Consider the following 27,665-nt stretch of genomic DNA (forward strand, 5'->3'; position numbering starts at 1 on the left):
CCCGGAAATAGTCACTGCAGGCCGCGAGGACGGCCTTGTGAGCATGGAATTTCTGTTCCTCCGCAATCAGGGTCACATCGCAGAGGATACCATCACTTCTTTGCTGATTCAGTGCCGCGAGGACAGTGTCATTGTGGGATTCCGAGTGGCACAGCCTCTGGCCCGTCAGCATCTCTTGAATACTACAAAGGATAACAAACGAAGCTCTGTTTATTCCTTCCACCAGCTCTGCTTCCCAGGAGCTCTCGCACCCTCTCGCTGTGGGGAGGCCCCTTGAATTCTGCTACACTGTGAGTGGACTCCTCCGTTCTCAAGTTTGCCCTCTACGCTTTTTTGCCTGTTTGTTTTCCTTTTCTCTGATTCTTTTCTTTGCCCTGTCCTGGGGCATCTCTCTCTTACTAGATCCTGTTTCTTGAGTTTAACTTTGTGAATGTTTACCTGTGTCTGTGAACCTGTGAGCCTGCTTCTGAGCCCCTATTTCTTCAGTGTGTACTTTGCAAAACTAGCTTTATGTACTTGTGAGTTGAGCATAAATTCTTTGTGTACTTGTGCGCGTGTGTGTGTGCATTCATGCGTGCCTGCATGAGAGAGAGAGAACAGGGACACTTCCTAATCTATGGCTCCCTCTCAACTCTGTCCTTCTCCAGCTTTAGACTGTGTGTCTCCCTCAGATACGTTTGGCCCGATAAGCACAAGAAACCTGAGCAAATGTTGGAACAAAAGAGCTGTGCACGACCATCCCTAGTCCAAATTAGTGAAACCACAGCATCTTATGGAGCTTTGGAAATTACACACCATATGACAAATGTCGAAAAATTCAAACTATCCTGCAAGGGTTATAATTACTAATCACAACTAAAAATTTAATCTTCTTAGTAACCCCAAGAGAAGGTACTATTGCTATCTATGTTTTGTAGATAAGAATACCAAAATTCTTGATCATGAACTTAAAAAAAAAACAAACTAATGTTAAGAACATAATGATATAATTCCTTTTCCTGATTAAAAAAAGAAAATGGTACTTTGTAAGAAAGGTTTCCAAGACCAACAGAGCCAAAAGAAAACCTGAACCCAGGAGGGCCTGCAGAGACCCATACTCCAACCAAGGCCCATGAATGGAGAAAACATAGACCCCTGCACAGATGAAGCCCATAGGCTGCTCAGTCTCCAAGTAGGATACCAAGTAAGTGGAGCAGGAGCTGTCTCTGACTTGAACCCAGTGGCGGGCTTTTTGATCACTTCTCCATGGTGGGGGGGTGCAGCCTTACCAGCCACAGAGGAAGATGATGGAGCCAGCCTTGATGAGACCTGAGAGACTAGGGTCAAATGGAAGGGGAGGTGATCCTCCCCAATCAGGGACTAGGGGAGGGGCATGGGAGGAGATGAGGGTTGGCATGGGAGGAGACAAGGGGGAACTACACCTGAGAAATACGGTGAATTGAAATAATTAATTAATTGATTGATTACTTAATAAAAAGAAAGGTCTCCGAAACGTATGCCCAAGATGAAGAAATTTCAAAAGCTCTTATCAATTTTATATTTATGCCCTACATAATTTAGTCTCAAGAGTAACTCTTTCGAGTAATATAAGAAAACACAGTGGCATGCAATAATCATAAAGCCATGCAATCAAGCTTCAAAACTGGCTTCCTATGTACGAGGACTAAAGTTTTAAAACAGAAAATGGATTTTTAGTATTGTAATTTTAGAAGCTGTATTTGAAACCTTCATAATTTCCTTTCTCCTCTTTTATGTCACCATAAATTTATTTCAAAATTTTGTTTGTAGAACAAGAATATATTGAAGTAATTGCCTTAAAATGTTCCCTTACTTCCAGACCTAGCACATGATCTCTACTATTATTAAGCCTGAATCAGTACTTTCACTTAGATATCTGCTGAACGAGAATAAATCCTGGCAGGGAGAGAGCAACTGTGAACTGCAGTCTGGGAAGTCTGAGGAGCTGAGCCTTGGAACAATAGTGGTACTCTTCATACTGGCTCAGCTAGAAGTCAGTCTTGAAGAACAGCACACGCTGATATTTAAGACAACACTTGGCAGAAGAGCCCAGAGGCTTCAAAACCAATATGTTCTGCATTCTTTAAAAGCAGAAATAAATACTCTTGACATTTGGCAAGAAATAAAGGTGATCAACAACAGCAACAAGTGATTACTGTGTTCTCAAAGCAGTTCCAGTTCATCTCTCAGATAGGAAGCTGCACGAGGCCTCGCCCTGTAAATGTGGCAGCACACCAGTTCCCAGGACAGTCAGAAGAACTCCATTTACCTGGCTGTCACATGCAGGGAACAACGCGAATCCAAGGCTACCACGCTAAAATGAAGGTGGGAAGCAGAGATGCCCCTGCCACTAGCTGCCTCAACCCTTAGAACAAATGGGAAATTAACAAACTCACCTCCCAGGTCAGAGCAATGCCACTACCGGGAAATAAACAAACAAGAGAAAAAACTATTTCAAATGATTTCCAAATTGCTAGGGAAATATGTGATGAAGGATCTACATTTCTCAAGTGGCATACACATTTGAGACTCTTCTTTTTTATATTTAATTTATTTTTACAATTTATTCACTGTATATCCCGACTGAAGCCCCCTCCCACAACCTCTCTCATCACCACCCTCCCTCCCTCTTCCCCTAGTCCACTGAAAGGGGGAGTTCTCCTCCTCTGCCATCTGCCCTGGGCTTATCAAGTCTCATCAGGACTGCCTGGATCCTCTTTCTCTGTGATCTGGCAAGGCCACATCGCTAGGGGGAAGTGATCAGCAGGCAACAGAGTTCATGACAGAGGCATCCCTTGCTCCCCTTACTCGGCCACCCACATGGAGACTGAGCTGCCTAAAAAGATCATCCTGAGTGAGGTAATCCAGAAACAGAAAGACATGCATGGTATGTACTCACTTATAAGCAAATATTAGTATATATGTGCTTATAATATATATGATATATATATATATATATTACATAATATAGTATAGCCATACTAAAATCTACAGACCTAAAGAAGCTAAACAACAAGGAAGACCCTAGGGAAGAGGCTTAATCCTCATTCAGAAGATGGACACCAGAAGGGTGGAAGAGAGGGAACAGAACAGGAGTCTCCTATAGAGTCCTCTGAAAGGCTCCACCCAGTGGGGGGTTGAGGTAGATGCTGAGAATCTTCTTAAGCTTGGGAAAATTCTATTAAAAAAACTGTACCCCTCAAAATTCACAACTACTACAGAAAGTACCCTGGCGCCCTGTGAAACACAAGTACCTTTTTCCCTGGGGACCCAAGAGCTGCACTGACAGAAAAAGAGCCACAAGCCACACATGACTGCTGCACGCTCTAAACAAGCTACCACAAACTGAAGTGTGCGTCAGTGTGGAACAACACAAGCTGCCAAACGTGATATGAAAAAAGAACTCAATGTGTCCTGTTAATACTTTTGTGTAGAGCACATGTTTAGATTATGATTTGGGACACACTGATTTACATAAAATGCATCACTAAAATTAATCAGTGCTGTTTCTTTGTTCGATGTTGTAAAATGTATCTACTTTATACACACTTCCTATTATGATTCCATTTCCCAGTCCATAAGCTCATAAGGGTGCCAGGTGACTCCAATCAAGCTGCCAGGGTGACCACCACTCCTGCGTCTCCCAGCGCTGACTCCGGTCCCTGGACCACTGGAGGAGCCCAGACTCTGCCCAGACTCCTCCAGCACAGACTGATGTTCAGCAGTGCCAGGGAATGAGCATCAGACACGTCAAACCACCTAACAGTGGGGAATCCATTCATGAGGGCTCAGGAAGCGGGGTTGATCATGACTTTGGGCCTGTAACTTTCACTCTGGGACTGATCACAATATATCGAATGCAGAATGCGCGTCTAAGAGTGTCTGCTCTGCTCCTTCTGAGCCTCTGCCTTAGTGCAGACGGCTGCTGTGAGTGCTCACCGTGAACAGTCTGATCACAGAAACCCCAGGGTCTTATTCTCATGCATTCAGTTAGCTGAATTCAGAAAGCTTTTAAGATAGGAATTTTAAAACAACACTACAGTTTTACATCTTACATTCACATTTAAAGTTCTGTGGATTTCTACTTTAATGTTCACACACTACTCAACACGGTAAAAATGTTCTTATACATTAATAGTATTTATTTACATGGACAGGTTGTTAAAAGACCCTGTAATAAAATTAATTTTTGTATATATTATGGCTTCTAGTTTTGTGTGTGTGTGTTTTTATGGGATTCCTGTGTGTATAAACATTTGTGTGTCTGCATATATACATGTTTCTTTGGCTCTTTTTCTTCTATTTTTGTTTGTTCTGTCCTTGTTTTATTATTATTATTATTATTATTATTATTATTTTGATGCCTGTTTTCCAATGAGAGGTAGTGAGAATCTCTGAGGAGTTGGGAGAGGAGAAATCATAGTCAAAATATATTGTATGGAAAAAAAACCTATTTCAGTAAAAGGTAAAATAATAAGAAAAAAATAGAGAAGAGGTATGGCTAAGGAAAAGGAAATAGACAGTTGGTGGAAATGTGAATTAGCTAGATTAGTAGAGGAGATATAGCAATGAAGTCAAATAACAGCCCTAGTGAAATAGGTAAACCTTCAAGCTAGGAAATGAGGGTGACTTCAAAAGTTAAGTGACTACCGAGGACAGCAAGGTCCAGGCTGTGTCTGTGGTGGTACCATGTGGCTGTGTGGAAGGAAGGCTCCCTGGAGAAAGGCAGCTGAGGGAGCAATGCATCCAAGGGCCATGCATCTGGGCAGACCTTCCATAAAGAGTCTATGCTGAGAAGGGAGACACAGCAGAATTTACAGTCTGATTGCCAAAGTTCCAAATGGCAGAATGAAAGAGGGAGAGAAGAGACAGGCTCTGGGTCAGAGTGGGGAGGAAGGTGACCACACAGTGAAGGACTTGGCTTTAGGACGGTTAACTGATTAATACAAGTGGTAGACTTGAGGGAAAGAAACCACTTTGAGAACAGACACCGATTGTGGTATCAAGGAGAAAATAATTTGTCTGAGGTGGTGCTGTACAAATACTGTAGTCCTCAGGTACTTCCTATCAACAGCCTAAGAGTTCACATCATTAACTCCTCCGGCTGGGCCCCAGATCTACGGTGGCTTCTTGGCCTTGGTATTCACCATATCCTGAGACAGGTTGTTTTTCGCTCAGCAGACCTGCCTTATGCACTGTCAGAGGTTTAGCACAATTCGTAGCTAAAATCAACTGTACCCTATCCCTGATGATAAGAAATACTGCTGGTCCTTGACCAACATGTGCTAACTCCCCACTGAGGATTACTGAGTGTGACAAACTCACAGGAGCCATTCAGAGGCCTTACACCTGCTCTGGCAATGCCACCAGTTCTGAACTTATTTTGGAGCTGATCATCTCTAACAGCTTCAGAAAAAGCTTTGTTTAGCAGAGACACCTAATTCTCCACATTGAACAGACAACCCCCACCTTTACTACCTTTCTTAATCTTTCTTCGGAAGACATTTTGACTGCTTCCTCAGAAAGGGTCCAGGGGCCATGAATCTGGATGACGCTGACTTGCCTCCAGACAGAATGAATGCCATACACTTTCTCCCTGGCTGCCTCTCAGACTGTGGAATGGGAAGCTAGCTCCCTCCTGCCTGAGAGCTTCTCTCCACTCAGGCCATCCTTTGGATTTCAGGAATACTTCTTTCCTGTATTTACACTGGACTTTTCCATCAGAAACTTTTCCACAATGGTATTTGCATTGCAGGAGGTGTAGCTATTTGTTTAACAACTGGTTCTTCCATAGAGTACTCAATCCATGAAGGGATAAATCAAATTTTATATTATTCATAGCTGGTACTTTACATCAAGTTGAGTGTTTGGCTCAACAAATATTGATTACATAAATAAATATTTAAAAAGATATTATCAGGAATTTTTGAATCCTCCCCAAACTGATCGTATTAAAGAAGACAATATTCAATATTAGTTTTCTAAACATTTTCATCATGAACATTTATAGTTATTTGTCTTTTGCTCAAAGGATTACCATCCCAAACAAGAAACGCATCATTCAGAGAATCATAAAGCTTTTCTAGCTTTGATCAAGAGGTCTTAGAAGTTCATCCTTGTTCCAAATACCCAAACCAAAAAATTATGACAGCTTTGTTTATTCAGTCAAGTTGTGTTCAGTTCCTGCTTTTGTTCTCAGTGATGCCACGTCTAAGCCTCACTATCCTGAGTAAAAGCATTCTCCTTCTGTGCATACCTGAGGCAGTGTTCGGAAGGCATTCTCCAGCTGGGTCCTCAGAGTCAGGCTTAGAAGCTTTCAGGAGACTCCGTAAGCATTCCAGCTGGATTAGAAAGTATAAGAAAGAAAAGAAAAATGAGCCAAATGCACAGGACCTTCTAGGAGTTCGTGATCCTAACGCTTCAGAATACCAAGGAGGGGCCTGTAGAATGTGGATGCTGATGTCTAGCATCCCCTCACCCCTCATCAGGCTCCTTTCGCACGCTCCTGATGTCTCTAAACTTTCAGGTGTTTTACATTACTAGAGACTCAAGGATAGAAAGTACAAAATATCTGAGACTCATTAACGGCTGTCAAATAGTCAGAGGGAACAATTAAGATTTCATAAACTATAAAATCTACCACTACAGTAGTATCCAAACCACAGATACTATGCTCAGAAAAATAAGTTTCCTTACAAACCTGATCAGCGAAGTCAAGTTTAAACCGAGTATCTGTTGGGTAAGTATATACAGAAAGATATTTTCCTACTCAAGGAGAGAGTTCTGAAAGCTCATCAAAAATGCAACACACAGAGAGGATGAAAATGAGACGGAAATGAACACTGGATTGTCACAGCAGCCTCAGGCTTAGCGAGGACTGCAGTTGTGCTGGTCCGGCCTGAGGCTCCTTGGCTGTCCACACTTCCCATCCACCCTGGCTGCCCACCCTTGCCTTTGTGTTCAATCAGTGATAGAACTCTGAACAGAAAAATAAACTATCTGAACAGTCTGGGACCTGGTCCACGATTTCATTTCACTCTCATTAGAGGAGTCTACCTCGCATTTTGTACAAACCCAGGTGGCAAAATTAATTAAAATTTGGATAAGCCAAATAGGCTTCCTTCTGTCTTAATTTTTAATTTGAACAGCAGCAGTAACAGGTTAAAAATGCTTATGAAAGAGATGTGTTAAACTGTACTTCTGGATTATATAATAAAACATTTGTAATCTGACTAAAATACAGCCCTTATTATATTATAAGGAAACCTGCAATTGGTATGACTTTGAAATAATTAATATATCATTTGTTTAGGTATTCCATTATTACAGAATATTGGGTTGTTTTAAACATTCATTCCACACGATTTTACCTTGTAGTTCTTTTCTTTTTAATTTTTATAAATAGGATATTCTTTCACTTGTTTCTAGTATAAGCACTGACAAAACGGAAGTGAGTGTCATTTTTGCTCCATCGGGTGAGCAGCACAGACGGTCAGAATAATTCTAGGCACATTGTTTAATTAGCTGAGAGACTTGCTTAGCAACCAATTATTGCTACAGTTCCCCCTCAGAATGTGGGTTATAAGCCCTATGGCATAACATCAAATACACTTAAGATTTGAAATGGAAAAAGAGTACCTATTACAGATGGGTAGAAAAAAAATCTTGTTTTTTTGAAATCCTACATTTTAAAAATACTTTTAATAATCCAGAAAATGGAGAATTTTAGACAATTTTAGAGGTTAGAACAATTCACCATTAGAGGATATATCTAATCTGATACATTTCAAACAGTGTGATGGAAAATCAAAAAATGAATTCAATTCAGTTCCCTGCTAGAGAGACACTTATTGTTCATAGGTCAACACAGCAAATTAGTTCTCAAAAAAAAAAAATCTAAGTATGACCTCCTACATAGTTTAATTAAGTGAACATAACATTTAAAGGTAAATCAAAATGGATTAAGAATATATCACCACAGAAAAAAGTTTTCTTATTATTTATTAATACTATTTTCCTACATATTTTCTTCTTGATATATATATATATATGTATGTATAATACATTGGAATAAAATTAAGATTTATGGGAAAATACAATTGTTTTATGAACAGCTTCATAGACAGGGCAGTGTACCAGACATGACATATCCGTCCACAGCCTCTTTTCTGCTTTGTCCCTCCTTGGAACATCCCTAATCTGTGGCTCTTAACTTCCCCCATGAGCTCTGGAAAGCTTGATCTGTCTCTAGAGCTACCATCTTGGAGGACTCTTAACCTTGGCCACTTTGTGAGGCCACCAGCATAACAAAAGTGCTCTCCTGACCTATCTCTCCTCAGGCTTCTCTGGGTTCTTTGCTCAGGTAGCCCCTTCTTCACATGTCTTCAAGAGCTTTGTGACCAAGCACTAAACACAGAAGCCTTTCTGTGAACAGAGAAGTCACTGATGTCATAATAACACAAAGGAGAAAATATGCTTATAAAAATAGTTAAGAAAGCATGCATTAAAATCCTGCTGTTGTTTAATCGGCTTCTCATCTCAGCTTTACAGATTCTGGAAGGAAAGAGAACTTTCCTCTGCCATGTACTTATTATGCATGAGCAAGGCAGTGAAGGAGCTCAGAATTTTCCACTGCAAAGCATACCTCTTTATCAATGGATTATATTGAGCTAACGATTGCTAAAAACCATTAGATGGAGAACAAGCTCTAAAACAGCTCATGTTTTTCCTTTTCAAAGAGAAATTTCCATTCAGAGACTGGTTTGTAGCTGCATTTTCCTGCTGTGTGGGCTTTCTCCCACCCTTTCGCCCCCTGGGTTGACCATCACTAGATAGGAGGGAAAGAAAAACAGAGGGCAGAGAGCACATAGGAAAATCTGAATCTAATTTACTTCCTTTTGTTTCTTCTTTGACCACAGCTATTGGCAAACCACAACCAACCTCCCCAAACAACCCCTCCTATTGGAGCCCCAGTATTTACAACTTCTGAAAAGTTCCCAGAATTCCAAATGACACAGGCACAGAAATTGTCTGCAGCTGGTAAAACATGTTCTGCTAGAACATGAGGCAAATCATGGCCAGCAGCTGCAGACAGTCCAAAGCAGCCCAAATCCCCACTCCTAGGATTAAAATGAAAACATATTCTCATACTAGTTCTGTGCTTTTAAAGAAACAAAAATTCCAAAGTTGTCACTACATTTCCCCCCTTCTGTTTTCAGCCATTAATTATGCTGGATGTAGTGGGAATTTATAAACAGACACTTTCGATAAAATAAGCACTTTTCAGGTCAGTTGCCAAGGTTTCCAGGAGACTGCTCCTGCTCAATTCTAATCTTTATCTGTTTTGATGGTATCCACATCTTTTCATTTCCTGTGGAAATATAAGTAAATCCTCATTCTCAACGCAAAACTTTTTCTGGCTTCCATTCTGATGTTAACACATTCTTATAGGATACAGGTTGATTTAATTCTACATTTTTTTTTTCTATAATCCAGTGTCTCTTGGATGCTGTTTTTCCTTTCTCATTAACATTCAGAAATTTAAAGTTAGCAAAGCACTATTGATTCTATCTTGTGGGGTTTTTATTTTTCCTCAAAATTTTTGCTGTGGCAGCTTGAGCCAGGTCCCCAAGGCCATTTCCCGAAGGTCAGAAATTACCTTGAATATCTCTTTTGGATTGCATTTTCGAACACAGTGGCAGCCTTTGCTGCATCATATACACACTCCTAGTAGCCTAGGCTTTTTTTTTTTTTTAGCTGTTTGAGATTTAGGAAAACCATCACCCCTAGAAACAACGTGTTCACTTTTCCGCACAAAGTACTGTATTTCTCACATAAAACACACTGAGTACTTTGAGATCTGAGGCTTTTGGTTTGGTCACATTCTCTTTGCAAATGACCATATTTCCCACAATTGAAGCACTGGGCATTTTGATATTGGAGACTTCCAGCTATAGCTTGACCTATTATATCAATATGGTACACACTAGAACCAATATTGGTGATACCCCTTATCCATTTGCCCATAGGTGCTGCTTGGGCCTTTAATAGTCTAATGACTTTTTTACATTTAAATGGTATTTGCATTTTGTACAAGGTCTTTATAGACGCCTGCCTTGTGTCAGGGTCTAATGCAGCTTTGTTCACAGCTGAGACTGATCTTTGGAAAAAATCAGTTAAAGGTTCTCCAGAGACTTGTGTAATCTTTGTAAAAAAGATGAATGTTTTCCCAGGCTTCTCAACTTTGTCCCAAGCTCCTAAAGCCACTAAGTGACACTGTTCTATACTAATGTCATCAAACTGAATCTGTTCTTGTATATCAGCATGCCACCCTTCACCCAGCAACTGATCTCTTACTGTATTCATCACCCTTGCTCTGTTTTGCTCTTCAATATCCCAAGCTTCTTCCCTCCGCCATGTTAACCGTTGTACCTGTCGACAGGCCTCTAATATAGCTGTTACCAATCCCTTTCAGTCTTGGGAAGTAATTCTATTTTGAGTGGCTCAGTTACTTAAATTTCTTTTACATAAGCTGAATGTATCCCATGTGAAACCATAACTTCTTTACACCACCTTAGGTCTATCATTTCTATAGGACGAATCTTGTCTCCTCATAACCATGTTCCACACCTGTGGCAGGCATATGCTGTAGGACTACTGGGAAAGCTGGTGGTGATCTTGTGATTTCAGGCCAACCCTCTTCTAACTCTGGGAGCAAAGCAGGTCGTATCCCAGCAGCAGCTGGGCCTCTTGAAAAAAAAATTATTCCTTCATCTCTTGACATTTCTTCTATGGCATTTCAAATCAAATTTCCCATTTTTTATCCTTTATTCTGAAGCCCCACATTGAGGTGCCACTTGTAGCCAGTCTTTGCTACTTTGTGGGTTCTTTATTTTCCCCACTCTTTATCTTGCTGGTTTGATCCTCTATCAATAGATATGAAAGAAAATAGAGGGAAGAGAAAAAATAGTAAAATCCATGAATCTAACTTCTTTCCTTTTGTTTCTTCTTTGACCACAGCTACTAGCAAACCATAAACACATCCTCTGAATGACCAACAACCACCAAACGGCTCTAGAATTTGTATGCCCTCTGAAAAGTTCCCAGGATTCTAACATCACACAATCACAAAAATTATCTGCAGGTGGCAAAACCATGCTTCTGCTACAGCATGACGAAAACCATAGTCAGCAGCTGTGGACAGTCCACAGCTGCCCCATAACCCACACCTGAGACTAAAACAAAAATGTATGCTTACAGTATTTCCCTGCTTTTAAAGAAACCAAAATTCCAAAATTGTTACTGCACCTATTTGTCACAGTGTCTCAGTACGCAGATGTGCTAAGTTCCCTTATTACTATACAAACATGAGTTATATAATTACTGTCTGAGATGGTAAGTGTGTTGATAAATTTTTCTTTTATTTTACATTTTGCTAATGTAGCTAATATGTCAAATACTCATCTTTTTTTATATCATCTTAATCCATAATAGTTTTAAAGGAGAAAAAAAAATCTCAGAGGAAGATCATGAATGCAATTTTAACCACTGCCAAATTACTTGTAATAATGTCAATACTAGGAAAATAGTTCTAAAATTTTGTTGTTTAAGGAATAAGAAAACATAATATTTTGTTCCTTGAGCTAAGAGACCAATAATGAATGTATTCTTGCTTGAATATGTGTACAGCTTGGGTATTGGAGACATAAATCATTACTCCCAAAGAACATTAGTAATGCTCTAGATAATTATTATTATTAATTATTAGTCAGGTCATGATAACATATGACTTAAATCTCAGAAGTCAGTTGGAATTGGCAGGCAACTCTGTGAATGTAAATGAGACTTATTTCTGATTGTTATACTGTGTATAGATTTTTGTAGCTTTTGTTTTGGTTTTTGTTTTTTCGTTTTTTGAGACAGGGTTTCTCTGTGTAGCCTTGGCTGTCCTGGACTCGCTTTGTAGACCAGGCTGGCCTCAAACTCACAGAGATTCATTCACCTGCGTCTGCCTCCCTGAGTGCTGGGATTATAAGCGTGCACCATAGTCTCTGTTGTTTGAATGTTTCAAAATGAGTAACAAATAACATTGTTTAAAATGTATTAAAAAAAACAAGTAGATACATAAATTATGAATGATAATGTTATCTTTATATTAAGTCTTTTAAAGAAACAAACTGTAAAAAATGTACAAGTTCATTTTGTGACAAGAAGAGGGAAACAACATTGTTAGGGAGCTACCTAGACATTTATAACTAACATAACCTTTTACCTTAAGATATACAAAACGGTCCACTCATTGTGACATTACACACTTGTTTGTGGTTCTGGATTATTGCAGCTACTTTGAAGACTGGGTACATACCAGATACTTTGGATAAAGAACAGAAATATTTAGAGAAATAAAGCATGGGATGTTTGTGGTGGTATGAATAAGAACTGCCCCCACAGGATCGTATATTTGAATATTCAGTCACGGGGGAGTGGCATTATTTAAAAGGGTGGGAGGTAAGGCTTTGTTGGAGGAAGTATGTCACTGGGGGTGAGCTTTGATGCTTCAAAAGCCCATGCCAAGACAAAAGTCAGCCTTTCTCTCTCTCCCTCTTCTTCTCTCCCTCTCTCCCTCTCTCCCCCACCCCAAGTGCCTGCCTGCCTGCCTGCCTCTCTGTCTCTCTGTCTGTCTGTCTATAGATCAGGATGTAGTTCTCACCTACTGCTCTAGAGCCTCACTGCATGCTATCATGCATGCACCCTGCCATGATGAAAACAGGCTAAACTTCTGAGACCTGAAGCAAGCCCCAAGTTAAATCTTTTTGATCGTAAGAATTGCCTTGGTCATGGTATCATTTCACAGCAATGGAACAGTGACTAAGACATCATTCTTACTATGCTCCTAAATTAGGCAGTCTATTCCAATTTTTTTCTGAAGTATCTTGTTATATGACGTGATTACTATCAAATCATTCTGAGATGGTTTTCTTTTATTGGATTCAATATTCTCAAAATTATGTTAATAGACTCCTAATTATTAATATATTTTTATTTTATTATATTTTAAAATCACTTATTAATAAATCTGTGTTCATATAAACACACATGCTTTGAGTTGCTGTTTTGAGAAGGTAAGAATTAAACATGAAATAAACTGCCCCCATGAATTTAACAGTCTACAGTCTGGAATAAGAGAGGCAACAAAAATCAATACATTACATGGTATGCACAAAGCTATTAATTGATGTGAAAAACAGGAAAGAGAAAGGACATGGGCAAGGGATAAGATAAAGCCTGTCATTTTAAATAATATGACTGCAGGAGAGCCTAGTCTATAACATTTTCATCCTTTCAATTGAGTCTCTCAGATGCTCTATTGATTAAAGATTTAAACTACAGAAATTAAGCTGCATCTCACAAAGGAGGCTCAGAGAGGCCATTGTGTGAGGCTGTGAACGTGACGTCATGATGTGCTGGAGAGCCCAGGAAAGCTGCTAATAGAGAATGGAACAAACCCAAGAAAGGAAGTTCAGTCAACAAAGCTGAAAGGAGTTGAAGATCTGAAGAGCACTTTGACAACAGACATGGAGATACAGAATTTGGATTTTGACCTGCGGTTTTTGGTCTTACTGTGGTCCAGTATTTCCTCACTATCCTCCCTTTTCTTCCTTTTAAAATGATTACATATATTCTGGCCCATGTATGTTAGAAATATACCATTCGCTTTCTGCTCTTGACTTTCCAGAGTTAAGAAATTTCCATGAGTGTCAGAAGAGACTACAGATCTTTACAGATCTAAACAATATTTAGATTGTGATAGGCTACGGGGACTTTTGAAATTGGACATTCTTTTCATCATGATACATCTCCAGGTCTACGAGGGCCAGGGAGAGGAACGTGATGGTTTGAATAAGAATGGCCTCCATAGGCTCCTCTATTTGAATACTTAGTCATCAAGGAGTAGGAAAGAATTAGAAGGATTTGGAGTAGGTGTGGCCTTGTTGGAGGAAGTTTGTTACTGAGGGTGAGGGTTAAAGTTTCAAAAGCCCATTCATGGCTTCCTCTTATCCCAAGACAGTCAACCTCTCCCTCTCCCTCCTTTTCTCTCTCTCTCTCTCTCTCTCTCTCTCTCTCTCTCTCTGCCTACAAAGCAGGATGTAAAGTTCTCAGCTACTTCTACAGCATCATGCTTGCTGCCATGTTCCATGCCATAATGATAATGAAACTGTAAACAATCCTGAATAAATTGCTTTCTTTGTTAGAGTTGCCTTGGTCACCGTGTCTCTTCACTGCAATAGAACAGTGACTAAGATACCACCTGATCATCTCACGGCTCTACTTAAAACTATAGTGATGAAGTCAAACTCAGCAAGTGGTGCCTCAGCCATCCCTTCTGCTCTTGTGCTTTGTCACCTATAGCCCCAGCTCCTGGGCACAGTTTGCAGATGTACCCTTCCATGATGACCTGCGTTAGCTGAGTCAGGGCATTGCTAACTGCTCAGAATGTCACTGCTCAGAACTTCCTAGCCTTCCATTTGTGGTGTCTCCAATGTCACTCCCCTGCTTTCCCCTATGTCCCTATAGCATCTATACCAGACTCAACAGCATACCCACCACCCTTTGTAATTCCTGCTTGGGGGAAGGATCCTCTACACTGCCTTAGGCCCCTTTTGCTCAGAAGCCTGCCTCTGCCAGTCAGTGTGAAGGCAGAGTAACCACTCATTCTGGAGAGCCACAGTTTTGACGGCTGTCCCAATCACATCTCATTGTTTGTTTCACTGTTGCTTGCCAGGTGAGTTGCCTACTGATGCTGTTTGCATGAGCAGGACCCAGATCTATGTGTTCACTATTCTGAACTATTCCTCAGGGACTACTACTATTATTGTCCAAAAATATCCTCAAAAGCAAAAAGAATAAAAGCACAGTATATTTCCATTTTAAATGGAAAACGTGCAATCTTGATGAGAGATGATCTGAGGACTGAATTATGCTTCCATTTATATTGCTAAATTTATTAGTTAAACGAATAAAGTGTTATATTACATATACAGAATTTCCTCAAGGATAACGCACTGATAAACCCCACCAACGCGTGTGGTTGGAGACCTTTTGAGTCAAATGCAAACCTGCTGTGCGAGTAGGTCTCCAGCTGTGTGACGCACTCCTCTTCAGTTCAGACTTTAATTTTTAGCTTCATCACATTCCATGAATAGAAACTTGAAATGCTTGGATCAGTTACACAGTCTTGTCAAAATAACCTAACCTGCAATTATAACATCCTGAGGTGCTTTTCTCAAATGTTCCATGAAAACTTTTTTATTGAATTTTATATAGCTCTCTTGCCACTTAAATTCTAAACTAAATTTAGAATTACCCTTCTAAATCTTTATGGCAAAATGTAGGTCTGCGCATTACATATCTAGTAGATATATAAATTATTTGTCACTTAGATAATATGTTACTGAACTACATGACACAGAATGTACTTCATAAATATAATTATTTTATTTTATTAAGAACACTGTATAAAACAGTCCTTAGTCAGACAGTACAGGTCCATTTCCATTGATCATTGAAAACCTTCTAACTAAGAGAAAATAAATAGTATAGCATTCCCCAACTTCTGATCTAAATGTGTCCAAATGCAATTTTAAAATAGAAAAGTGGTTTTCATGCTGGATTTTAAAACATGGATTGCTCATTCATCAAAGATATATTAAGTGTTTAATATGTTCCCAATATCCACTGAACAAGGTATAATTAGACACTCAAAAAAATAATAATGCCTCCCTTTAAGATCTTTCAAACCAAAAAAAAAAAAGTAAGAAAAAAGGTCTTTCAAACTACAAGATAAGGTAAGCCATTCATGTTTGCATGTCAGCATAAGACAGCTGGTATTTTCTTCACTGTACAATTTTTTCTCATTTCAATTTTTCTAAAATTAGAGCTGTACCTTGAAAACATGAATTAATATGCTCCACCTCTCCACTTTGGGAGGCTGGAGCATGGCTTGCCTCTACAGGACAACAGGAAATGCTGCTGTTCACAGGCGTGATTTCCATTCAATTCTTACAGCAACCTGTCACTGTACAAATTAAAAGAGTCTTTTGGCAGGGAGGGGAACCTGAGCTTGGCAAACTGAACGCTGAAGGTGGAAGGCTGCAGAAGAAAATGCATCCAGTACAGAGCTGGACAAAGGTTAACCCTTAACCCCAGAAGCACTGAAGGATGCAGGGAGAGCAGATGGCTTCCCATGTAAAAACAGTACACTCTGAAATAGGAGTCCATGTTACACTTGTGTAAAATGAAGATCCTGTGCAACCTGGAGGCGCACTACAGTAGCCTCCCGTAACAGTGGTTCCTGGAAATAAAAGGCCTGGAAGTAAAGTGGTTCCGGGAAGTAAACACATCCTGGTTGCTTCCGTGATCTTCATGGAGTCACTTAACTTCTCAAAACCCCATTTTCTAAAGAGTAAAAAAGGTATATAAAGGGTACCCAGTGAAAGGTCCTAAGATGGCAGGTTAAGCATCCATTCCTTAACGTGTGCACACTGACTGCAATACACATACTGATTCTGGGAGTGTAAAATTAAAACAAATGTTCCTTCATGCTTCATTTGAGGAAATTACAGCACTGATACCATAATAAAAATATTCTAAAACAACAATGAACATACACTTTCAATTAGAGTAAGAGATAACAGCTATACAAATTATTGAAACAGGGGGCATGATAACTGACTCCGCAAAACCATGAAAATTGAGTCCCAACTTGACAATGGGGAAATGCAAAGAAAAAAAATACAATTTCTTAATTATATGCATAAAATATATTTGACTCAGGCCTTGATGGCACGGGCATGAGATTCGTGCTGTGGACTGAAATGTTGGTGTGGCCACTGCAAGTTTACAGATCAAACTCTGTGTGCTAATGTGATGATCTGGACAGGGTCCTCCAGGAGGTTACTGCACAGCGTGATATTCCACCACAGTGCAGAGAGGCTGTAGGACCTGGAAGTTCCCATTTCCTACATGGTTCTTTTTTTCCCATTTTTTATTAATTAATTCAATTTACACCTCAGTCATAGGCCCCTCCCTCATCTCCTCTCAGTCTCAGCCTCTCTTCCGCATCCCCTCTCCTCTATTCCTCAGAATAGGGGAGTCCCCCTACCCAGACTCCCCAGCTCATCTAGTCACATGAGGACTGAGCTCATCTTCCTCCCCTGTGGCCTGGTATGGAAGTCCCATCAGGGGGACGTGATCAGAAAGCAGGCAACACATACCATGTCAGATATATCCCCCACTTGCTAACTAGTGGGCCCACATGAAGCCTAAGATGCCTATCGGCTACTTATAAGTAGAGGACCTAGGTCCATGTACTGTCCTTGATTGGTACTTCAGACTCCATAGGCCCCTCTGGGTCCTCGTGGTTCTTACCTTCTCTGACTTCCTATTTTGGAGCTGGCCATAGAGAAGTTCTTTGTTCTCACCTCTGGGTCCCAGGCACAGAGAGTAATGAAGGGAGAAGGCCTTACTGTGCTTCTGCCCTGAATGTATTGCCCTCAATTATGCCCTGTTTATCGAGTAACATTTCATGGTTGTCCTTGCTCCAATCATGCCTATCATGAATGAGCCATAAAACCCCAAAGGAAAGGCTTCACAGGCCTTCAGGGTGAGATGTTCCTAGAGAACTGCACTGCCAGAAGCTGGCACAGGGAAGCTGATTTGTGCCTCTCCCATACCTCAACCTGTGCAATCTTTGTCTCTAGCCTTTGGAATATCTTTTGTAATAAACTAACATGCACCAGTGTTTGTCTGAGCCCTGTAAGCCATTGAGCAAATGATTTCAATTCAACGAAGAGGTTGCAGTTCATAGCTAGTTTTTCAGAACCACGAATTGAAGGAAGGAAGGAAGGAAGGAAGGAAGGAAGGAAGGAAGGAAGGAAGGAAGAAAGGAAGGAAGGAAACAGAAAGTTACGTAAGTGTTGTAGACATATCACTTGGGACTGGGCTCCACAGCTCTGTATTTTATTGGCTGTGGCTTTCTGTAATGGTCTCTATCTGTTGCAAAGAAAAGTTTCTTTCATGTGGAGTAAGAACTACATTATCTACAGGTTTAAGTATTAATATTTAGAATGCTGTTAGGATTATGTTTAGTAAAGTGGTGATTATAGGTTCTGTTCCAATATCTATCACTTCACTAGCCTTGTGTAGGTTTCCAGTATCAGGCATGACGTCTCTTGTTAAGCGGGTCTTAAGTCCAATTAGAGAGCTGTTGGTTATTACCAAGTTAAGCATGCCACTGTTGCATCCTTAGGATTATTGGGCCATGCTGCTCAGGGATCATTACAGAAGAGACAGAAAGATTGTAAGAGCCAGAGGAACAGGAGTTTACCATGATGTTGTATCTCTTAAAAATGTCAGGGAAGCTGCATCCATCAAGTCTTACCATTATGACTGTGTAAACATGACCTGACACCCATAGATATACTGAGGTATAAGGGAGAACCGTCACAGGGCCTTCTCCCTAACAAAGAACTACAGGTGACTTAAGAATGTTAAGAGCGGAAAAAATAGTCTTCCCCCAGAGAAGAGCACCCGAATGGTTATTCAATATCAAATAGTCCGTCATGGTTTTTGTTTTGTTGTGTTGTTTCTCTGTGTAGTCTAGTGTGGGCTGTCCTGGACTAGATTTGTAGATCAGGCTGGCCTCAAACTCATGGAGATCTGCCTGCCTCTGCCTCCCTGAACCCTGGAATAACAGGCATGTGCCACCACGCTCAGCTTCAAATGGTCAGTTCTGAAAACATGCATTCAAGTAATAATGCGCTAAGCAGATTGGATTGTGTATTTAGGAATATATATATGCTACATATAATATATATGACATATTTTACACACACATATATGTCATTACACATACTCATACGCATGTACAGATACACATATATGTGACAACAGTTAAAGAAAAGAAGACCAAGATTTTTTTTTTTTAAGTAAGGGGATGGGCACATAGGATGTCTTGGAGGAAAGAAAGGGAATGAAGAAATGATGTAATTATATTACTCACTATATATACACATATATATTAAAGTGAGAGTGGTAGGGAAAGGAGTGAATCTAGGGGTAGTTGGAAAGGATAGTTGAATCTGATGAAAATATATTGTAAGAAACTCTCAACAAAAGAGGCAGGAGAGAACATCTTTATCTACTGTCTACCAGGTGAAGGTACAAGCAGACCTCCATTTGCATGCAGGAGCAGGCACTCACCGGCCACCAAAGCTGCCAGCATTTACTGGTAGGACTTCCCAGCCTCCAGGGTGGTGAGATATAAATATTTGTGTCTAAGCAACTCAGTCTATGGCAATTTGTCACTGCAGCCAAAACTGACTGGGACAGTTAAAAATAGGAAAACTATGAGGAAATGTGTTTCAGAAACAGACTGTCTCAGCCTCTCTTCCCTCACCTGCATTTCGACTCCTATGCCCCACTCCACTGGTGTATCCGATTTTGCTCTCACAAGGGAATTAAACAAACATGTCTCTGGGAAGTAGGATGTGCTTATGATGTGAAAACCAGAGGAAGCAGTGCAAGCTTCCTCAGCCTTGGTGGAGACTCTCAGCTCTCATTTCCCACCCAGACGCCAGAGTGCCAGCAGCACTGAGAACTGATATTATTCCCAGGGGCTAAATGAACAAGAATCTAACGTAGCCCTCAGCTGCCGTAGGACCCCTAACCACACAGCTCACTACGATGGCTTTACATGAAAACCCTGGGTTAGCCACTTCCATCTCCATCCTTGACCCCATCCCCTCCACTCTGTGTGCTGGGGACAGCTTGTTTGTGCTTTGATTATGAATAAATACCCAAGAATTAATAAAAGCTTCAAAAAGAGGAGGAGGAGGAAAGGAAGAAGAAGAGGATGATGACAAGAGGCACTAAAGCAAAGAAACAGGAAAAAACTTTTTGAAAGGATAAAGAAAATTAAATATTTACTTACTGGCTGGGAGAAAAGCTCAGTGGCAGAGCTCAAACAAATAAATAAATAACCAATATAGACTTTTATACCCAAATCAATTTAGAGAACAATAAAGTTGCTTCACTCTGGCCAAGTACACAATTATCTCTTAAAGTAATTTTTCCAGGAAACTACTAGAGGATGTTTTCCAACTACATGAGGAGATATTCTGAAAGAAGTGAAAAAAGAAGAAGACTTGATTTAGGAAACCAGAACTTGAATAGCAGAAAGGACAGAATCAATCCCTAGGTGTCTTGAAAAGAATGTGTCAGGATGAATTGGTACCCATGCAGGCTCTCCCCTTCTCTGAGAAGAAGTAGGGGGAGGGGGCATGAGGGCGGGACTAGGAGGAGACTGTAAAGTGATTAAATAAATAAATTAATGGGGAAAAAATTCAACATGGAACAACAACAACGGAAAAGCCCCAAAGCATACCTAGGAAGAACATCACACTCGAGCATTTCAAGGATGGCCAGGGGACTTCCTCCAGCAGTAACCGAAAAACACTGATCAGAAAACTGAAAATACTCCAGGAAAGAAAAGCATTCCTGTGAGATTACAGACATCCTCTAGACAAGTGCAGCTTCTAGGCTAAACCAGAGGCCAAGAAAAATTCAGAAAACTGGATGCAACCCAATACAGCAGGGTATCTAAATCTATGGAATAGAGATGAATGTGTAACAGATTCATCCACCTGAAAATCTATAGATGCAACACAAAAAAATCTAGAACCATGTAAGTGGTACCATAAGCATGTTACTGGGAAATAGTAATGTAAATATCTAAAGAAACAGCGAAAGGAATCATATTACATTGTTTATTTTTCCACATAAGGAAAATGATCTGATTCTTGAAACCATAGGAACATAACTGTCAAAATAAAACTAAATTATAAACAAACAATTCTCAAACTATACAATTTAATTCGATGAATTAGAATTAATGCAATTCACAAGATACACAACTAAATTAGATATCCAAAGTACATACTGTTTCTAGAACACATTAAATATTATCCTGATGATAATGATTTCTGAGCTCTGATAGTGAACGGGAAGACACTATCCCCTTACTTTTAAATCTGCCTTCATTTCTTTCCTAATCCTGCCTCGCACAGCTAGATAGTAAGCATAGTGGTTAAGGTTTGGGAGGGCAATGAAAGAGAACTCAGTCCAATATCCCCCCCACTTTTTTGGTGCCTATTCAAGGAGACCTAGAACTTGACACAAAGCAATATAATAAGCTTTCTTCCTGCCACTGTCCCCAGACAATGCCGAGTTGGTCACCGACACCATAGAAACCTTAGTCCAAATTCATGTGCATGAGGCCACTGGTGATGTCATGCAGTCCCGGCTGTTTCCTTTGCCTTAACTCCGTCTGGCCTCCCTATTTCTACAGGCTTCGGAAGTCTCCTGTACATACAAGCAGAGCCTATCTGCATCTGACTCTGTCCCTTCTTCTATTATTAATAAAAATTATAAAATACATTTTAAATTTAATTAGAAATCTGCCCATTTTATGCTTATACTGGGTCATAGTAATTTTTTACTTTAAAATTTTACTTTTATTGAAAATAATTATTTTTATCCAATATATTCTGATCATGGTTTCCCTTTTCCCAACTCCTCCCAGATCCTCCACCCCTCCCAATTCCATGCCTTCTCTCTCAATTCCACACACACACATACACACCCACCCACAAACAAACCAAAGTATAAAATAAACAGAAGTATAAACCCACAAAATTGAAAACCATAAAATACAAGCAAAAGACCGGTAAGATTAAGAAAACGACCAAACAAAGAGATGTGAGGTAAAAATCTACAAAAACACCACTGAGTTCATTTTGTGTTGGCCATCCACTGCTAGCCACGGGGCCTACCCTCAAGTGTGGTTTATAAACCCAGTGAAAACCCAGTGGAGAAAACTAATGTTTCCTTTACAAACGAATGCCAATAGGAGATAGCTTCTTGGTAAGGATGGGAGCTCGCGTCCACTTTTCGTCTTCTTACTGCTGGGACCATCTGGCTCGAACACATGCAAGCCCTATGCATGTCTTTGTGAGTTCATATGTGGTTGACAGTGATTTTAAACTACTTATAACGTGGAAAGTATATTTGTGCTATATATGAAGCTTAACATATAAGGCCCAAAGTCCTCTATCTTCAGAACTCTGCACAAATTGTACTTTCCCATTTCCCCACTGTCACCTCACAGATATAGGATATTATAGAATCCAAAGTAAAATGTGAGATGTGAAATGTCCTGGTCACCCATTTATCAACTTTCTTAGTCACTATGACATATTGACATATTATCACTTTCTCCACTTAACTGATGCTTCAGGGCTTACCTGAGCTGTCACCTGTTTGACACAGCCAAAGGAAGATAAGGTGGGGAGCCACAGAATCCTCTTGGCTCATGTAAGTTCTCAGCTTGGGTGACAAACTGGATTACTTTTTGTCCTAGTCTACCTGGCTAGGATTAAGAAACTCATGCAAAAATCTTTTCGTAACAAACACTATACTTTACACAGAAATTCTAAAACTGTGGACAGGGAGTGATTGACTGCAAAGACTAGGTTTAGTGGCCAGTCCTCTACCTAGAAATTTGAGTAGGACGCTGCTATATCAACTGTTTATTAGGTATTTTTTTCATGGACGCCACAAAGTACCTGACAAAAGCAACATAAGCAAGAGAGGACTCATTCTGACTCACAGTGCAGGAGTACGGTCCTTCACTGCCGGGGAATCCAGGAGGCAGAACCCTGAAACAGTCGGTTACGTAGTCAGAGCTGGGCAGACGCTGGTGCTTGGTTTGTTTTCTCAGTATTAAACCACAGGCTATGAAATGGCGCTGCCCGCCTGCCTTAATTAAGCACAGATACCTGGCTTAGCGAGGCTAGATCCAGTCCAGTTGATGGTTAATATCAACCATCCATCGCAGTTGAGTGACTGCTTTCACGCAGCAACAGAGCTGAGCAGCAGTATGAGACCATCTGGCCCACAAAGCTTAAGATACTGTTTAATCCGTTACTGCAAAGCTTGCAAAACCTTGATGTAGGCCACTCAGAAAGCCTCCCTGTTTTTCTTGATCTAATTGTCCATCTTGGTGTGTTCCTAACATCAATGGTTACAGTGAAGAAGATGCATTAACCTATCTAATTACTTAGCAATGTTAGCATACATTTCATGTCACAAACATTCTATTTCTCTCAGACAAAATACTGCTTTCCTGTGAAAACAGACAGGACCTGGCTGCATCGCAAAAGGCTGTAAGTAACCATCCACCAACTACATATTCATTCATATTCTCACTAACTCATTCACTCATTCAGCCTTTAAATGATTCTATATTCCATGAATGCGCACCAAGGAGTATGATTTAAAAATCTTTGTAAAGCAAGTGTCTGGCTTTTTATATTATTAGCATGACAAATGATAAAAGGTGTCACTTAAACCATAATTTTCTTCTTAGTGAAAAAGATGTCAGGTAGAAGAAGGGACAAGGGCATGAGCTTGAATTCCTTTGCCTGGGTTGAGCTCTGTGTTAAGGGACCACAATTGTAACTGCATTGCAGGGACGGCCATGTGCCTTAGTCCTGCGCTAAGGTGCGGCTGGCTCCTGGAAGGCTCACCAAGAGATGCGCTGTACATACATTGCTCTTATCTGGGCAATTAATGGACTTTTTAACACACGTGTAGGGATTTTACACACCTTCCAATGTGTGTTCCTCTCAGGAAAAATGTACCCTCAATCCTTTACAAAATGTGTTCATAATTTTAACAACCTCAAGAGAGCAAAGCACAGAAACTCCACTTCATTTTTGCTTTTAAAGTAACACTGTCTTAAAGCCTTGACCCAGGCCCAGGCCTTGAAGCCTGAAGGAGCCCCTGACCCAAGATCAGCACAACAAAGAAGCATTGAGAAAAGCTGCTTTAGAGAGAGAGCGAGATGGCCCCTACAGAAGGGCCTCTGAGGAAACATTCCTGTACTGTGGAGGCCTCTGTGGGGGTTGCTGTTATTTTTGTTTTTGTTTTTATTTTTTTTCCAATATAAACTTTAACTTTTAAAAAAATTTACAAAATCCAAAAAACAAATCCCTAAATACCTGATTCTTGACAAAAATATCTTCCACTGTGTCCTCAGTTTCAGGACAATATTTTTCTTTTTAAAATAAATAAACAGCAACACAAGGTACTTTGTAGCGTGCACTTGAAACGTGAAAATCAAACTTTCAGTTACCAAGGGGAATACAATATTATTTGAGCAACAGATTTTAAAGTCAGTGTATTGGATTCTAAAACTCAGTAGCAAGTCAGTGTAGCAGTTTGAATGAGAATGCCCCCCACCCCCAACACACACATTCAACGCTTGGGGCCTCCTTGGTAGAACTGTTTAAGAAGGATGAGGAAGTGTAGCCTTCTTGGGGGAGGTGTGTCACTGGAAGTAGGTTTTACGGTTTCAAAAGCCCACGCCAGACCCCATCTTCTGTCTCTGCCCTACTCCCCACCCCTGCTTCCTGCTGTGGATAGACGTGAGCTCTCAGTGTCTGCTCTGCACCATCCTGCCTGCCCAATTACCACCCTTCCCGCCATGATGCTCCCCTCTGCAACTGTAAGCAAGCCCCAATTAAATGTTTTCTTTTATAAATGGACTTGGTGCCTCCTCTCAGCAATAGAAAAGCAACTAAAACACAAGGTTCCTTTCCTCAGTTCTAGCACCTCTGAGAAATATTCAAACTTAGGGAAGAATAAAAATAGGAGAGCTGTGCTTTCTGAATCACAAGAGCAACTACTCTAGGATTTTCTTCTTTTCTTTTTCTTATATCCAGGGTTGAGCCTAGGATCTCAAGGAAACAGGACAGGTTTTTACTTTTTTTTTTTAATTTTATTTTCAGGCATGATCTTATTAAGTTATCCAGCCTGGCTTTGAATCTGGAATCTTACTGCTTTAGAAACTCAGATTACAAAGCAAAAATCATTAGTCTCAGGAGAAGACTCTTAAGACACTAGCTCATAAAATTAAGTAAAAGATGCCACCAACGAATTGTATAAACAAATAATATATAATTATGTTCAGTCAAGTAGAAAACTTCTTTTAAAGTATAATTACCAAATAGTAATTTAGTCAACATTTTGTGAAAGAATTGTTTTGAGGAAGCAAATAAATGGACTTTAAGCCACGAATCTGAGCGAACCAGTGAAAACAGCTATAAAGGATGCTGGAGAGAATTAGAGGAGACGAGTAATCTCCTAGAGTGATGGAGACAGGACCCCGGTGGGGGGAACTACAGGAGATTTTAGGAATATTCATCTATTTGAAAATATCCATCAATTCCTAATCACACCACACAGGATTTGTGGTTTAAAACAGGGCGACATTGTCTCCACTCCCATAGCTGGCACTGTAGGAAGAAAACCAGCACAAAGACAAATGAAGAAATACTGGGTAGCACTGGGTGCCTACAAGGAACCAAGAAAAGCATGATGAGATGTGAGCAACTCAATGGACACTTGGTTTCTGTAGTTGGGGAAGGCTCTGAAGACATAAAGCATGAAAACACCAATTATGCAAACATCAAAATACCAAAGAATATTCCCAAGTTAGAGACAAGAAGGTTTTCCACATGATTTTTTCTTTTCCTTCCTTCCTTTTTTTGATTTGAGAAATGTTTTCAACTGCATGACTTTCTGGCATGAGTCAGAGGAGGAGGAGGAGGAGCAGAGTGGAGTCTGTTTTTATGGATCAGTCAATAGGCTAGGGTGAGTTCGAGGTGTGGGATGATGCATTTCAGAGGAATGAGCAGGTGTCTTAGGGAATAAAAGGCTGTCAAATCCGTGTTTAAAATTTCACAGTGACCGAAGTAGCACTCATCCCTCATCAACCCCAATTTTCTTGGTGTACGAGTCTATAACCAAGAGGTTTTTTGCATGTTGTTATAGTCTGTAAGTGAAACTGCTGAACACTGTTGGTAAAAACAAATCCACCATGTCTTTACAGGAGGAAATACACTGTGTTTCTGCATGACTACGGCCATGGTAACAGCGTATTACAGCAAAGCAGACTGGAGCGCATCAGCACACACCCACGCCACAAGAAATTCCCATGATTCTTAGGAATTACCTGGTGCTGTGCTGACTTTTGTTTTTGTTGTTGTTGTTGCTGCTGCTGCTATTGTTTTGAGATATGGCATTATCAATGCTATACAAGAAAGTAAAGTTTTGCTCTGACATTGGCCCACTGGGCAAAAACTATGTCCATAAACATTTATCCTCTCCACAAGTGTTGTTGTTTTTCCAGTCTGGGCCAGAAACTTTGCAGACATGTCACAACCCTGCAGAACTTGACAGGATTCCTGCCAAAACCTTATGTTCAGTGGCTTTCCATATCTTTGGAGTTGTAAATTTTATAGCATTATGGCAATCAGCAAGGTATCATAGGTAATTTAGCTTTGCATGCTCCACAGCGAGTATGAAGGGCTAACAAAGCCAGGCACTGGGATGAAGAAGCAAAATTTTAATAAATAAATGAATAAAAAACAAACAAATAAAAACAAAAGTAAAGTCACAGAAGCAACACCAAATCTCCAAAGGAACGGTTTCCCAAGTTAATAAAAATATGTAAAGTAGCTTATGATGAGAAACTTAACGACAGTTTAGTGTGGAGATGTGGAAACTATTCATCAGAGGGCAAGCGTCACACCCTTTAACCATCTATAGTGGACAGAGGTGTCACATTACAGCTATACCGTAGAATTTAGGAAATGGGACAATCCTTCTTCCAACGAAGAAAAGTCCTCTTCGGGCATTAAAAGATTGCCTTTCTGGTATAGTTGATTTCTCTGATAAAGACTAGGTCCAAAGACTATGCTAAAGAAGACAGCATTGTAGCATCATCTGTGCATAAAGCACACTGTGGATCCTGTCACTCAGAACTGAAAGGCACTAGAAAAATCAAGGGCAAATCTTATCTTCTAATATAATCTTTAAAACTGTTATATGTTATAATATAATCATATAACTTTGGCAGATCATTTAGCCTTTATGAGCCAACATTCCTTTCTCCTTGAGAGTAAAACAGCATTTCCCAAATACTTCTATTGAAACTAAGGGAAGCAGTAGGTTTGCAGGCACATTCTCAAGCATAAGGTACAGTGTGAGCACAGAGCACAGTCAACCATTTTAGTGCTGTGCTAAAGAGAGGGGGCACTTCAGAGTACCATCACTCAGATCTTTTCATGACCCAAGAACTCTAAAAGAATTAACTTCTACCCTCAACTGACATTCTTCAAGATCTTACAACATGAATTTATTTGTAAAGAAATCTAAAAAGGTTTAATCTCTATGAAGTTCACCATCCACAAGCAGCATTGCTTTGTCCAGGTGATGTGAATAAAATAAGAGCAAAATCACTTCATGACTGTCGAGGCTAATTTAGGAGGCGTCTTTTATTCTGACATCTTGCATCCATGCATGCTTCACAGGTAGCATTTTCAATTATTTAAGTGCTGGTTACTGTCGCTGCTGTCGGCATGACCAGCAATCTCTGTCTTAATAATTGCAGGCATCTGATTCCAGCTGCTCCCATCTTTGATATAACCATGAGCAACAGCCCAGAGGACAGGAACTGACAGGAA

The 27,665-nt window shown here is 40.2% G+C and overlaps 1 protein-coding gene and 1 long non-coding RNA gene across 4 annotated transcripts in view; one reads left to right on the forward strand and one right to left on the reverse strand.

Moving 5' to 3' along the window:
- Positions 1–27,665, reverse strand: part of Klhl32 (kelch like family member 32) — a 210,721-nt gene that overhangs the window by 165,392 nt on the left and 17,664 nt on the right. For all 3 annotated transcript variants that reach the window (XM_060386069.1, XM_060386068.1, XM_060386072.1), the window contains exons 2-3: positions 6,275–6,359; positions 2–182 (exon numbers count right to left, since the gene is read on the reverse strand). In XM_060386069.1, coding sequence (XP_060242052.1) covers positions 2–182; positions 6,275–6,297 — 204 coding nt within the window. In that variant the 5' untranslated portion in view covers positions 6,298–6,359. The remainder of the gene's footprint in view (position 1; positions 183–6,274; positions 6,360–27,665) is intronic.
- Positions 154–27,295, forward strand: LOC132654774 (uncharacterized). Its single transcript, XR_009592490.1, has 3 exons — positions 154–290; positions 23,245–23,300; positions 26,030–27,295. It is a non-coding gene; the product is annotated as an uncharacterized LOC132654774 (long non-coding RNA).

Source organism: Meriones unguiculatus, chromosome 6 (assembly GCF_030254825.1).
Source record: "Meriones unguiculatus strain TT.TT164.6M chromosome 6, Bangor_MerUng_6.1, whole genome shotgun sequence".
NCBI classification, from domain to species: Eukaryota; Metazoa; Chordata; class Mammalia; order Rodentia; family Muridae; genus Meriones; species Meriones unguiculatus.